The sequence below is a fragment of the Pezoporus flaviventris genome, unplaced genomic scaffold (assembly GCF_033815535.1).
Source record: "Pezoporus flaviventris isolate CSIRO_AGI_PZ_B2104156 unplaced genomic scaffold, CSIRO_AGI_Pfla_v1 ptg000069l, whole genome shotgun sequence".
Lineage (NCBI taxonomy): Eukaryota > Metazoa > Chordata > Aves > Psittaciformes > Psittacidae > Pezoporus > Pezoporus flaviventris.
In genome coordinates this window covers 955327-969686 of record NW_026892617.1, presented here as the reverse complement: position 1 = coordinate 969686, position 14360 = coordinate 955327, and the positions used below count along the sequence as shown (strand labels likewise).

The following is a 14360-nucleotide window of genomic DNA, read 5'->3' as shown; positions in this document are numbered from 1 at the left end:
TCAGAAAACTCCCAGGTGCAGCCCCAGCTCACACACCGAGGTGCATGTTGCACCATGGAAACTCTTCTCCAACCCCTGCCCACGTTGCATGGGTTTGGAAAGTGAATGTAAATTCCAGATGGAATCCCTGGGCACTATCCAGAGCTCCCACACCTCACTGGGAGCCCAGGCGGGGCCAAGACCAAACAACAAAGCCAGTAAGAAACGTGCCAGGGGTTTACTTCAAGAGGCTTTAACCAATATACATGTATGTTAACAGCAATTCTGCTGCTTTAGAGATGAGGAGAACAACAAAGAAATAATATTTCTCAAAACAGTAAGGAAAATACTAAAACAACAGCAGCAAGCTGGCTGCAAGACCTCTGCAGCTGAGTTCTCATTCCTGCAAGGCATAAACCAATGTCATTGCAGGGAAAAAATACCCAGACTCTGAGCTGGGCAGTTTATTCCCTGCCTGCCCAGCAGCTTCCTCCACATATCAAGTGTGTGTCACTGTCAAACTGCAGGGTTGAAACCCCCAGAACTGGGTGCTCAAGGAATTTGGGGGCTCACAGGAGCTTTGTAGCAACAAGTGGGTGCAGGGAGGGGTTTAGTGGCATCCTCACAGCTCAGGGGTGCAAGAATTGAAATTCACTGATCAAGTTGCTCAGAAATAACATTGTGGTAAATGCCCCATCCCTGGCAGTGCTCAAGGCCAGGTTGGACACAGGGGCTTGGAGCAAGCTGCCCTAGTGGAAGGTGTCCCTGCCTGTGGCGGGGGGGGGGAACTGGATGAGCTTTAAGGTCCCTTCCAACCCAAACCAATCTGTGACTGGTCACAACGTGCCCTCTGGTGGCAATGGTGCTGGGGTGGCTTGGGCAGACCCAGACCGTGTCAGTGATGGCACTATGACATTTAAGAACACAAACAACAGATCACCCTTGGGCTGTTGAAATCATGGTGCAGAATCCAACCCCTACGTCAAACTCCCTCAGAGCCTTGGGCTTCCCCTACCCAAAGGGCCCAGGGTCATCAGTTCCCACTGTTCTTTTCATATATGAATTTCAGCAACTTCCCCTCTGGGCCTGGACATCCAGAATAACAGCTCAGCTGGATCTCAATGCTAATGTTCTTCTGTTGTGTGGGGTCACACAACTCAGGGTCACACACCTGGGAATCCCAACTCCCACCTCTGCATGGGAATCAGAGTAAACACACACAAGCTTTTTCCTTTCTCAGTCTGATATCAATGTGAAAGTGGGTTTTGGTGTTGGACAGATGGTGACAGACATAGGAATGTGGGGACAAGCACAGGACACACAAGCACATGGGGATGAGCGTGGGAAGAGCTTCCCCAGGGTACCATGCCACCAGCAAGAAGATTTTGATGTCAGATGCTGCTTTTGATCAGCTCTGAAAGCAGCTCACAAGGAATTCCAGTGCTTACAGATGGGAAAATGACTAGAGCTCAGAATAATGCAACACATCACCCCACTAACTGCAGCCCCCTGAGCATCCCAACCAAAGCCCTTCCCCAACCAAAGCCCCATAAGTACAAAGAGTTACAGACTTGAACAATTTGGGTTTCTGAACTTCACCTACGAAGTCTGGGGAAGGAATTCAAAAAGAACATTCCCAAGAGAGCAGAAAACAAGCGCAGGGCTGTGAAGGGTTATTTACACAATAGCTCCCACACATGAGGAAATGGGGTAATGCAGGGCATAGGGAGAGAAGCAGCAAAAGGTGTTAGAGGTGCAGGCACCAGCCAGGAGAGGCAGCAAGTGGGGCAGAGGGAGGTGAGGGGCTCTACAGATCAGGGGCTGACTCTTCACAGAAGGATGCTGGGTCTCAGTCCATGTCCATGTGTCTGTGCTCTACACGAAGCAGCTCAGTGCAGAAACACTCCTGAAGGCAGGGACTGAATCCAGGTTTATTTCATTCTACACAACGGCTGTAAATAACTGACTGACAACGTGACATTACAAAGTACTGGAGACAAGAGGTCAAGAAGAGCCTGTCCACAAGCAATAAACCAACCAGGAGTTATGGAACAGTTATCCTGTGCTGTATTTATACTGCACCTTTCCAATCTGTGAGGTAACACAGGTAAATAATACTATCCTCTTCACTGCACAGATGGGGAGGGAAGGGACTGAGGAGAGTGAGCAGCAGAGACCAGAGCAGAGTGAAGTCCTGACCTGCACGTCTCAAAACATGTGCATGGTGCTCCCTGAGCCCTCCTTGGTATCTTCTGCCCCAAACACTTCAGGATCTGCTCCACAGCACTGATCCCTGATGATCTTTGCTCACCTGCTGAGTGTGTTACAAGGAGGAGATGCTGCCTTACTCAGTACTCTGATGGACACAACGTCGACCACCAAAGCACCTGCCCACACTTTCTTCCCCACTTACTTATCCCCTACAAGTGCAACTCGTTCATTGGTTGAATTAACTGGATGCAAGCTGAGATTCAAGGTCCTGGTACCACAGCAGCAACCAGCCTGAGACTCCTACAGACTTTTCAGGCTCAGCCCAAGCCTGCAGCAGCATCCCATGGATGTTTTCAGTCCTTATGTGCCAGAGTTCACTTCTTCCCATCCAAACAACAAGGGGCTGACAGTTCTCAAGTTACCCAGCAAATTACAACCTACTAAAGTTAAGCACTCGCATGTCCCCCCTTCTAGCTTCATCTACAATGGCATCTTACTCCCTAGCATGTAGACCGCCACAAGTCCCTCAGCTGGAAGCTGCCACGGCTCAGCATCTGTTAGCGCAGCTCTACATCTCTTCTTAACATGCGAGGGGCTGAGACCCTGCCCTACCTGCACCACAGAGCCCTGGCAGGGGTGGACATCCCTGCTGAGTGATAGCAAAGGCGCTGCCTCCCAGCTTGGCAGAACCAAGCTGGGAATTCACACAATTCCCTAGGAATTCACACAGGGAAACCCCCCTGACCCCCTCAGGGTAGGTTGAGACCTTCAGCGCAGTTCCACTCCAACAGCATCACTTGTCTGTGCGCACCTAAGGCATCAGAGTGACCTCTAGATCACACTTTCAATCTCCAAAATGCCGTTTCCTCCTACCTTTGATGATAAAGCAGGATCCTTCTGCAGGCATCTTCACTTTGAAGAATCCAGCCTCCCCCTTCCTCTGCCTCGTCGCTTCCCATACCGCTGAGCGGGTTTTGCCGCTGTCGCTGTTGAAACACCAGTGGAAGCTGTGTTCTCACCCCAACCAAACCCGAGCAGCACCTTTCACTTCCAGCGTGGCAGATGTTGTTTACATCGCTGTCTCTCCCCTCTCACATGCAGCAACAGGTTCACACGAGGTTCTTGCTCTCCCACACACGTACCCAAAGCAGGAAGCAAGGGGTGGCAGCTGTAGCACGGTGGTTTCCTGCTCTCTCTTGCCTGAAAACAACGGAGACCACAGCTTTGATCTAAGAGATCTCAGTACACGAGCTGGAACACTGAGGCTCGGCCTGGAGCGCGTATTGCTCCACGCAGGAAAGCCCACGGGTACGGGGTCCCTGGGCGCTTCTCAAGCGTTAATAGGGAACGTTTTCCTCAGGGACACGGCTGTTCGTGGGTAGGGGCACCGCGGGGTGTCCTCCCTGGTGCCCCGCACGGTGTGAGGGCCCCGGCAGCAGCACATCCCCGCGGCCAGTAACCGCGGCCATAGAGACGGGCCCGACCCCACGGCCAGGCCGCATCCCCCCCCCTCCCCGCCTCACACACTACAGATCCCACAATGCCCCGCGCGAACCACCACAGCGCAGCCCGCGCATGCGTACAACTCTCTATAGCGCCAAGATGGCCGACACAGCGACCGGTAGCTCCGGCACGGTAACGGCGGATTCTTACCGGGAAGCGGGGAAGACTGCGGAGGGAGGATCCCGCGGCACCGGGCGGGGCGGCAGCGGATCGGTGCCTCCAGGGCACTGAGGAGGCTGCGGCCTGCCCGCGGGGCTAAGAGGCGGAGGCTGAGGGGAGGGGCGCGCTGATTGGTTGAATGACCGTAGGGAGGCGGGGTTCGGCAGCTGGATTTGATTGGCCGGGAAGGGGCCGCGAGGCGCGCGTGGCAGCGGGGCGGCTGTTTTTAAAGGGACCGCGTTCTGCGGCACGCTGTGTGTGAGTGTATGTGTGCGTATGTATGTATGTGTGTGTTTGTGTATGTATGTATGTATGTATGTATGTGTTTGTGTGTGTAGATATGTATGGATGCATGTGTATGTGTGTATTCATGTGCATGTGTATATGTATGTGTGTATGCATACATGTGAATGTATTTGTATATGTACGTGTATGTATGAGTGTATGTACACACGTGTTTTGAAGTATGCATACGTATGATTGTATGCAGATGTATGCATGTGCCTATATGTACGTGTATGTACACGTGTATATGTGTGTGTATGTGTACGTGTGTGCGTATAAGTGTGTGTGTGTTTGTGTGCATGCATGTGTGATTGTGTACAGATGTGTATGTGCATGTGTAAGTCCGAATCTATTTGTGTAGATATGTATATGTGTGAGTGTATGAGTACATGTGTTTACGTATGTATACGTATGATTGTATGCATATGTGTGAGTACCTATATGTATATGCATGCAAGTGTGTATATGTGTGTATATGTATATATATGTGTATGCATACGTACTTGTGTATATGTACATCTGTACATATATATGTGTATATATGTGTGTATGCGCATGTACTTGTCTATATGTACATGTGTATGTATATCTGTGTGTATATATGTGTGTGTATGCACATGTACTTGTCTATATGTACATGTGTATGTATATCTCGGTGTATATATGTGTGTGTATGCACATGTACTTGTCTATATGTACATGTGTATGTATATCTCGGTGTATATATGTGTGTATGCACATGTACTTGTCTATATGTACATGTGTATGTATATCTCGGTGTATATATATGTGTGTATGCACATGTACTTGTCTATATGTACACGTGTATGTATATCTCGGTGTATATATGTGTGTGTATGCGCATGTACTTGTCTATATGTACATGTGTATGTATCTCTGTATATATATGTCTGTATGCACATGTACTTGTCTATATGTACATGTATATGTATATATGTGTGTATATATATGTGTGTATGCACATGTACTTGTCTGTATGTACATGTGTATGTATCTCTGTGTGTATATATATGTGTGTGTGCACATGTACTTGTCTATATGTACATGTGTATGGATATGCACGCACATGCGCGCGGTGCGGCAGCGGGGTCCGCTCCGTGCGCGCTGTCCCAGCGGGGTTGTTGGTGCCGCAGCGGGCGGGTGGGAAGCAGGCGAGCACCCCGGCCGATAACTACTACCTGGCTCGGAGGAGGACGCTGCAGGTGGTGGTCAGCTCCCTGCTCACCGAGGCCGGCTTCGAGAGCGCCGAGAAGGCGGCGGTGGAGACGCTGACCGAGATGCTGCAGAGCTGTGAGTGCCCGGAGCTCAGCCCGAGGCTCCTCTGTTCTCTGCTGTCCCACTGGCTCCTCCCGCTTCCATCGTTTGGGTCATTTCCCCCCCCCCCCCCCGGTTTTATTCCCTGGTGTAATAAATCATCCGTGTGCTGGGCTGCATCCTCAGCGCAGCAGGTTCAGCCTGGAGGAGAGAAGGCTCCTTAAGGGGAGACCTTAGAGCAGCTCCCAGTGCCTAAAGGGGCTGCAGGAAACCTGGAGAGGGGCTTGGGACAAGGGCCTGTAGGGACAGGCCAAGGGGAATGGCTTTAACCTGCCAGAGGGGAGACTGAGATGAGCTCTTAGGCAGAAGCTCTTCCCTGTGAGGGTGCTGAGGCGCTGGCACAGGGTGCCCAGAGGTGTTCACGCTTTGATTTTGTTATGCTTTAATTTTAGATCCTGTAAGACACTGGATTTTGGGAGCTAATTTTCATTCCTTGCTAAATTTGCCAAAGATTCATTTCTCTTGAAGCTATAAGCATGTGCTCACTGCCTGACTCAAAGCTCTGGTGGGGTTTCTTGGCTTTTTCCCCCCATAGATATCTCTGAAATGGGCAGGAGCGCCAAGTCCTACTGTGAACACACAGCCCGGACACAGCCCACGCTTTCTGATATCGTGGTTACCCTGGTGGAAATGGGTGAGTGGTTGATAGGACCCCCTGATTCCAGTAGCTGCATTGGTAGGAAGCTCTGTTCCCCCCATTCTGGTGCTTGTGGGCTCTATATAACTGGATGCAGTATGAATACATGCAGAGTGCATCACCTTCTTTCTCATGTAATTTGGAACCCTTGTAAATAAACGTGGTGAAGCTCAAGAGGGGTGAACTGGGGCAGGATAAACTCCTGGTGTGATTCCTGTTTCCTCTTTTGTGTCCTAGGGTTCAATGTTGAAACGCTTCCCGCATATGCCAAGCGCTCCCAGAGGATGGTCATCACTGCCCGTATGTGAGAAATCCCTTCTTTTCTTATGCAGGAAACGGGAAGTAATTTGGCATTTCCCTCTGTTGGTGTCCAGAGAGCTCCAGCTTTTCTGGTGGGGGATGCAGCCAGTGCTCCTGGAAGTGCTGGTTGGGTTAAGGGCTCCTGTAGGTGGAGGGAGGCAGCCTGTGCTGAGTCAGTGCCTTTGCTTTAGTTTTCTCAGTGCACATGAGAGTCCTCAAGGTGGTTTTGTTCTCCTTGTGTAGGAGAGAGGGGTCAAGTAACGCACGTTCCCTTCTGGAATGAGAAACACAGTGGGAAATTACTGCCTGTGGGATGTGCTATAGGGGAGGTCATAGCTCATGGGGGCTGGCACCTTATGCCTCACTCTTGGCAGAGTGAAGCTGCTGATCTGTGTGTGTGCTTTACTGCAGCTCCTGTGACAAACCAGCCCGTGACTCCCAAAGCCCTGACAGCCGGGCAGAACAAGCCACATCCATCCCACATTCCCAGCCATTTCCCAGAGTTTCCGGATCCTCACACTTACATCAAGACACCGGTGAGTGAAAACAGAGATTTTTATGCCATTTGGGACCTGTTTGAAGTCAGTGACAGCACTTGCTGGAGGATTCTGGCCGATTGACATCTATAACTTGCTGGAAATCAATGTGCACTGTAGGTCAGTACAGGTGGTGAATTTTGGCTGTCTAATGGTGCTCTTCACCTTTCCCTCCCTCCACAGACATACCGGGAGCCTGTGTCTGATTATCAGGTCCTGAGGGAGAAGGCAGCATCGCAGCGGCGCGATGTGGAGCGAGCCCTCACCCGCTTCATGGCTAAGACAGGCGAAACACAGAGTCTCTTCAAAGATGATGTCAGTACGTTCCCCTGTGAGTACCTGTAAATGTCAGCATAACTCCCTTAAAGGTCTTGCTACTGCAGGAGGTGAGTGCTCGTGTTGTGTTTGCCCTTCCAAGGCACTGGAAGGCTGGGAAATGAGGAATTCTCTATTTAAAATGGGGATGAACAAGAGAATCAAAGGCAAGTGGTAGGCTTCCACCCTCACCAAAAGCTCGCTTTCTTCTCGTGGCTGATAGGTGCTAATTTCAAAGCTCATCCCAATCCTGTCTCTCTGCCCCCCTGTAACTTCTGGACAAGTGATTTCTTCTCTCTCACATTCTTGTGGTTGGCAGTGAAGGTTTTCCTGTTTCTCTGTCCATAAAGCAGTGATGAGTATTCCCACTTTCCCAGGCTCACTGACGGCACAGATGCCAAAGTTATCTTGAGGGGAACTAAGCAATGCTTATGATACGGAGGTCAGGAAGGACTTTTTAGGTTGCTGTAATGCTCTGTCCTTGGCTGGAATCATAAAGGGGCCTCAGAAAATAGAAAGTTAGAGACTGCTATCACTTAGGGACAGGGATATTTCATTCCTGATCCTTGGGAGCAGCAGGAAAAGAGTGTGTCTGTGTTTAAAACCAGAACCAGTGACAGTGTTCGATCTAAGTAACTGCTTGGCTTTGTGCTTCATGATGCCTGTGTTGAGGAGTCTTCTCCCACCTTGCTGACTGTGTCTTTTGCCCTCACCCTAGTGATTGCTGCCAGGCCTTTCACTGTCCCCTACCTGACAGCTCTTCTCCCCTCTGAGCTGGAGATGCAGCAAATGGAAGAGACGGATTCATCTGAGCAAGACGAGCAGACAGACACCGAGAACCTGCCCCTGCACATGAGCACGGTACGCTCAGCTGCAGAGGTCGAGGTCGCTGGGGCCTGATGTTCTTCAGCTTATGAAACCTGGTTCTTCATCTGTCTTCCTTGCAGCTGGGCAGAGTGGGGGGAAATGGGCAGCGTGGGTTGTGTTTTACCAAGTGTAAATGGCTAAGCACTGTCATGGTTCCTTAACTTCCTGCAGGGTGCAGTGCATCGTGGCCTTTGGTTTCAGTGTGATTGTCCCACACTGTTCATGAAGAGAGTGGTTCTTGTGATAGAAATCGAGCCCTCACCTTTAACGCAGCTCCATGTGCTGCTGTTTGTCTTGGCTGTTGCTGTTGCTGATCTGTTTTGCCCATAGCTTGTATGGTTTGAACTTCTGAGTCTTGTTTAACCTCACTTTGGTTGTTTTACACGTATGTTGGCAGGATGATTCAGGACCTGAGAAGGAGAACGCTTCGGTGTTACAGCAGAACACCTCCCTGTCAGGCAGCCGGAACGGGGAGGAAAACATGATCGACAATCCCTACCTCCGGCCGGTGAAGAAGCCCAAGATCCGCAGAAAGAAGTGAGGTGTGTGGCCAGTTGGCTGCTCAGAGGAAGAGAAACCTGGAGGGGGTTTCACTTGCACAGCAGCTGGGGAGACGCATGGAGCAAGACAGGAGAGGCAGAAGCAGAATGAGCTCTCTCTGCCTAGTGAACTGCACTCTCATCCTGGTCTGCAGTGCTCCCTCTTCTCCCTCTGCTCTCCTGCTGACTTGGAACAGCCAATTGCCATAAAAGCATTGAAGGCCACTGGGTTCCAGATGGGAATTGTCTGGTTTACTTTGGTTTGTTCTTACTGTCATAGGATTTACTCTCGGAAGAGATGGGGGACATGGAAGGTTCTTGTTGCTCAGTGCATCCCCATGGGCTCTGCAGGATACAAAGGCATCATTCATTTGTGGCTGGCTGGCAGGCTAGGAAAGAAACTTCTGCAACCAACCCTGCCTGGCCCTAGAATCTAAGGAGCATGTATTAAGAGAGGCAGAAAAATCCCAGAGAGGTTTCTTTCTTTGGATTCTTGGCAAGTAAAAGCAAACAGACTTTTCCTTTCTAAACTAAAGGTGGCTGGTGCATCGGTAAGAGAGTGTACAGAGTGAGGATGGCATTTTATTCCCACTTTTCTGTCTGCAGCTGCACTTCAAAGTGCTTAAGTGTGGTGTTTACCCTGTTCTGCTTTGAGGATATTTTCCAGCGGTGTGAATGGCAGCATTCAACAGCTGCTTCAGGCTATTTTTCAGTTCTATTGTTAGTTTCAACGCAGCACAACTCCTTGGAGAGTTCCTGCCTCCACCAGTTGGTTTGAAAGATGCTGTGCTAAAAAACTTGGAATACAGAATAAAGCTGTATGATAAAGCAGTCCACAAGGCCATTCTATTGATTGCACTTTATTTTGCCCAAAACACAAGCTTTTATCAATAAAACTTGCTCTTTTTTTTCCCCCCTCTTTATTTCCCTGGAGCAGAAGACTTTATTTCAGCAGTGAAAATAACTGGTGATGGAAGTATTGTAATTGTTAGCTCCTTCTGGATGGCTTTGCTTTCATTTTCCTCAACCTTTTCTTAGGCAAAATATAAGTTAAATTCCTTTGACAGAAGACTCCTGTAGTTCGATCCGGGCTCCAGAGCATCTCTTCTGGATGAGAGCGTGGGGCAGGGAGAGGCAGCAGAGGCTTCCAGGCAGTTCATGGTTTCCTAGAGGAGTAGCTGAGTGCAAGGAGCCTCTTGCAGCCCCCACGGAGATCAGGGTTCTGTGTGTACATATTGAGGCATCCTCCCAAGCCTCCCTCTTCCCCATCACTCATGGAGGAAGGAGATAAAAAGGAGCGATTGTTTCAGTGAGGAACATTCTGGACTCGGATCTCTAGCAAAAGAAGCCCTGCGTGTGCCATTGTCACTTCTGCGGTGCCTTGGTTGTACAGAGATGTTGTGTATGTTTGTATATATGAAAATGTTTATCTTTTTTTACTTGGATTAAGCATTTTTGGTAATGAGAAAGCCCCTCTGGGGAGGGGGAAAGTGTAGAATGAAACCTGTGATTTCTATGTTCATAATAAAAGAAACTTTATCTCCTACAAGCAAAACTGGCCAAGTCCTTGAAGTTTTAGGGGTGGAAAAGCATCTGAAAGGCATAAATCAGGTCTAAGACAGTGCAGTCTCCAGTGAATCGTACCCCTTCCTGCAAGAGATGGCAGCTGCACATCAGCAAGTAAATCCCTTTGTGACAGCTGCTGCTACAAAGCGATCTCTTGTGGTTGTGAAGGGGCCAATGTGCCTAGGAAAGAAGCAGCTGTTGCAGGGCAGATGTGAGAGCACTTGAACACCAGAAGTGGGCAATTGGAAGAACGCATTTTGGTTTTATAGCTGAAACTGGGCTACAGGTAAAATATGCTACAGAAACACATAAACAGACCCAAAATACCTGAAAGCCTGCATCGTGACTGGGAGTGATAATGAGAACGAATGCTGCCTGCCCTGAGCTTTCCCCTGAGGTTGAATCAAGCCTGGGATCACACAGATCCAGTCTGTGTGTGGAGGCTTGTAAACGTTTATAGCAGTCCCTGGGGTCTGACTTGTACATTACAGAAACAAGTGATGATGAACGCCAGGACCTTTCTGTTTCAGGCTAAATTTAGCTTAATTAGCAGCATGTTGCTGGAGAACATCTTCTTCTTGTCAAGAGGGAAAAAGCTGGTAATGCAGAAGCACATCATCCAGGGTCTGAGCCATCCCATCCTCTTACCCTCAGATGAGTGCTACTTAACAGAGCTGCTGGCTGTGCACAGAGCCTGGATGTACAGCACCAGGTAAGCACAAACAGTGACAAGAAACCTCTCTTTCTGCAATGCTTTTATTTGGAGAGGTTGCCTAGTGCAGATGAGCGTCTTCAGGAGGAGATGGGAAGCAAAGGTGAGGCCTGAGGTGCCCCTCTGGGAGAGGGGGACGTGGCAGCAGCTCTGGCTCCTCAGCTGAAGTATAAACTCAGGTAGGCCACTCGGTTCCGGTGTCTCCTGAATTCCTTGTCTATGGTTATCTAAAAGACAACTCTTAGCTATTGGTGATGCCAAGCGCTTCAGAACAGCACAGGAAGGTGTGAGATGGTGTCGAGACCCTTAAATCTATGTTTCAAATAGGAAAGGCTTTGTTTTCAGCAGATAAATCTGTGCTCTGGTTTCCTCTCTTTGTGGATGGAAACTTCCAGAGCAAATGTCTTAACAGAAGGGGGTTATTTTGGAGGACAGTAATTGTTTTTGCACTTCTCAGATAGAAAATCACTTTATATCTTGTGCCCCAGGCTCATAGAGCCATGTACCCAGCAGCCCAGTGAGGAAATGATGCCAAAACACGGTGCAAACACAATGTAGCCATACAATTTTCTCTGTCAGAAGCATTAAGCAAGGAATAACATCCCCTTATCCCTGTCCTTACCTTTTGTACCTCCATTTTTAGCATCCTCCTTGGTGGCATCGGCACTAAAGACCAGTCTGGGGAGCCAAACTTCATCGGCCAAGTGATTCTTTTGTGTAATTGCTTGTCTGCTTCGTAAGTTCCAGGTCTAAAGAAAACAGGCACAGAGTAGCTTGTTTCTGGAACTGGAGTGTGATGGTTGCAGTACCAGAAGTTACCCACCCTACCTTGACCCATGGGCGGAATGTGTGTTGTGGTATTCCAGGCGTGCAGAAGACTAAAGACTAAAGCAGGGAAGCTTTTTGAAGTTAATAAGAGCATTTCTTGGACCTCAGGAGCCCATCTCCCATTTATGTCTTAGTATTTCTCTCTGCTTATGATGGAAAACACAAGAAAATGAGTTACTTTACCCAGGGAATAATTCCCTATCTGCAGGCTTATGTGGAAATCGCGGTGTCTTAGTGTAAAACGGAGCATAGGCAGGCTGGCATTCCCTCTCTTTCTTCCAGAATGGGTGGTAGGTTGCTGGGCTGGGAGTCACAGTCTGCAAGAGAGAAGATTTCTATAGGGAAGACCATTGCTCTATGCTGTGAGCAGCAGCCTGGGCATCACAGACCTGCTGTTCAGTGCATGCTCTGATGGCACAAACCCCCTAGAATAGATCAATTCTGTACTCCCTACCCAGTGTGTCCTATGATGTCTCTCCTAATAAAGGGTTATTCTAGAGAGTCTGGACCAGAAAACACTTGTTTGTTCAGGCAGGAGAGCTGATTTTGCCTCAATATGTCCACTTACATGTGTGTGTATGTGATACAAAGGAATGTGTTCCTACAAATGCATATGTGGATGTTGCCAGAGCTCATATGTTCAATGATCAGTCCCTAGGCTCAACACCTACCACCACACTATGTGTAAGGAGATGTGTAGCCACCGTATGTAGTAAGTTGGAGGCAGTCCCAGCAAATGGGATCAAAAGTGTTGGGAACAGCCTCTTGCAAAGCTGCAGCTCTGCCACTTCACCCCGTGCCTTTCTTACCTGTGGCTGTGTTTGGAAACGCTGGGCTGTCCTTGCTCCTATCACATAGCCTCTGGTGCTCACAGGTTTGTTTTCCAAGGAGTACCTGAAGCTGCTTCTCTGCAATTCAAAAGCACAAGTGTCTTGCTGACACCACTTGCATTAAGGCAAGGGCAGAAGGACTTGAGCAGCAGATGTTATTCCTATTGATTCCTCTCCTTGCCATGGTCTTAGTGCTCCTGTCCTAGGTGTCTTCCATGAAGGAAAAGCTCCAAGCAGGAAAACTGCACTCACCTCTTGGCTCAGGTAGCAGCCTGGCCCAAGCGAAGGTTGTCCCCTGATGGACTTCAGCTGGATTCCCAGCCTGTCTGGAGCATCGTGCAGAGGGAACATTTTCCTCTCTTGGCATGTTCCAAATGAGATCGGCTTCTGCACGTCTGGGAGACCAGGAGATAAAACCAGGCCCTGCTTTTTTTCCCTTCTTAGGTCCCTGAGGCTGAGCATCCCTTTATCTCCCACATAGGAATTTCCCCTGACCTATTAGTGCACCCTTTGGATGCCTGTTCCCTCCTGCCCCAAAGGCTTCCTTTGATCCCAACCCCAGCAAAGAGCGGCTTAGCAGCCTGGTTGTGGGAAAGCCCAATGCCACCATGGCAAAAGGAGCCCTGGTGCCCGCAGGACTCACCTCTCCGTCCCCCCCCTGCTGCCATGCTGCCGGGCTCAGGGGGTGTGTGTACTCCCCGGTTGCTATAGGCACGGAGCAGGGAGTGCTGCAGGGAATGGTGGGGATGGCAGCGCCTGAAGGGTGCAGGGAAAAGAGGATTAAAGGTGTCCCTGTGGGTTGTGCTGTGATGACTCCAATGGAGGAGCTGCTGTTTTCACACTGTAAAGTCATAGGGGAGAGGTCTCGGGGGAAGCAGGCAGGACCCTTCTCCGTGCTCTCCTTTGTGACACAACCCCATCTGCCCCGTTGTTCGCTCTCTTTATCCCTCTGCCTTGCTCTCATGGGAGGGCACCAAGAAACACTTGGGAAATGCCACCCTGGAATTAAGACCAGCTGGTGGATTCAGGCCCTTCCCTGGGTACAAGTGTGAGCATCATGAGAGGACACAGGAACTGGGGTCAGGTGACCTGAGCTGTCTTTTATCCTATAGGATATCTATCCTATAGGATCCTATATCCTATAGGATCCTTTTCTCCTATAAAAGCTTGTTTTATTTTCCTGTTTGCACGATGCAATGCTCCTAGGGTGGGATTCTGGGTATGGAGTGGGTGATATATAGGGGATGATGAAAGAGCTTTCCCATGGCACCCTCCCATCTCCTGTGAGATGTGTTTGTCAGCTGGCTCTCAGCAAACTCTCTAAAACCTGCTGTTTTCCCCCAAAACCTGAACCACCCTGGACCTGCCAACCTTGTGTGCACAAGCCATTGCTTTAGCAAGGTGGTTTTGTTCTCCCTGCCCTTGCTGTGGAGGGGACAAGCGTGCAGGTCAGTGAGCTATCCATCACAAACGCATCCCACGTGTAGGTTTTGGATGGGTGGGAGAAGCTCTGGGATGTTGCCAATGGAAACCTGGGGAGAGCTGTACCTGGTTTGGATCTGATGTTCCTCACTGCAGATGGGGACCTTGCTACCGCCATGGAGGCTTTCTGCTGCCAGAATGCTCCTCCTTAGTGTGGAGTGGTGTTCCTGGAAACTCCTTGGGAATTTCCTATGGGATTATACTCCAGATATGCCTGCATGTACCTATATACATATAGCCTGTGTTGGGAGTAGCACGGAGAAGCTGTATTTGTTG

At 49.5% G+C, this 14360-nt stretch overlaps 3 protein-coding genes across 3 annotated transcripts in view; 1 reads left to right on the top strand and 2 right to left on the bottom strand.

The window, feature by feature from the left end:
- The window catches only part of CCND3 (cyclin D3), a 37724-nt gene extending 34238 nt beyond the window's left edge, over positions 1–3486 (bottom strand). The window contains exon 1 of the mRNA XM_061471868.1: positions 3064–3486. The gene's annotated coding sequence lies outside the window, so the exon portion shown is untranslated. The remainder of the gene's footprint in view (positions 1–3063) is intronic.
- A 213-nt stretch (positions 3487–3699) lies between these two features.
- TAF8 (TATA-box binding protein associated factor 8) lies at positions 3700–10221 on the top strand. Its single transcript, XM_061471862.1, has 8 exons — positions 3700–3825; positions 5292–5448; positions 6008–6106; positions 6347–6409; positions 6821–6945; positions 7129–7276; positions 7979–8121; positions 8525–10221. Exons 1-8 carry the CDS (start codon positions 3766–3768, stop codon positions 8666–8668), a joined length of 939 nt encoding a protein of 312 aa, XP_061327846.1. The 5' UTR covers positions 3700–3765; the 3' UTR covers positions 8669–10221.
- A 755-nt stretch (positions 10222–10976) lies between these two features.
- Positions 10977–13570, bottom strand: CIMAP3 (ciliary microtubule associated protein 3). Its single transcript, XM_061471864.1, has 6 exons — positions 13246–13570; positions 12855–12997; positions 12582–12680; positions 11956–12089; positions 11567–11693; positions 10977–11171 (listed from the first exon to the last, which is right to left on the bottom strand). The coding sequence occupies exons 1-6, from the start codon at positions 13268–13270 to the stop codon at positions 11103–11105; spliced, it is 597 nt and encodes a 198-aa protein (XP_061327848.1). The 5' UTR covers positions 13271–13570; the 3' UTR covers positions 10977–11102.
- Positions 13571–14360: the final 790 nt, after the last annotated feature.

What these genes read in the sequence shown, in the direction of transcription:
- CIMAP3 (XM_061471864.1), bottom strand. Translation starts at nt 13,270, where the DNA reads ATGGCAGCAGGGGGGGGACGGAGAG. An exon ending in AGCAGGGGGGGGACGGAGAG is followed by an intron (nt 12,998 to 13,245) that starts GTGAGTCCTGCG and finishes CTGGTCTCCCAG; the next exon opens with ACGTGCAGAAGCCGATCTCA. An exon ending in GTTTCCAAACACAGCCACAG is followed by an intron (nt 12,090 to 12,581) that starts GTAAGAAAGGCA and finishes TCTCTCTTGCAG; the next exon opens with ACTGTGACTCCCAGCCCAGC.
- TAF8 (XM_061471862.1), top strand. Translation starts at nt 3,766, where the DNA reads ATGCGTACAACTCTCTATAGCGCCAAGATGGCCGACACAGCGACCGGT. An exon ending in GACCGAGATGCTGCAGAGCT is followed by an intron (nt 5,449 to 6,007) that starts GTGAGTGCCCGG and finishes TTCCCCCCATAG; the next exon opens with ATATCTCTGAAATGGGCAGG. An exon ending in GAGGATGGTCATCACTGCCC is followed by an intron (nt 6,410 to 6,820) that starts GTATGTGAGAAA and finishes GCTTTACTGCAG; the next exon opens with CTCCTGTGACAAACCAGCCC.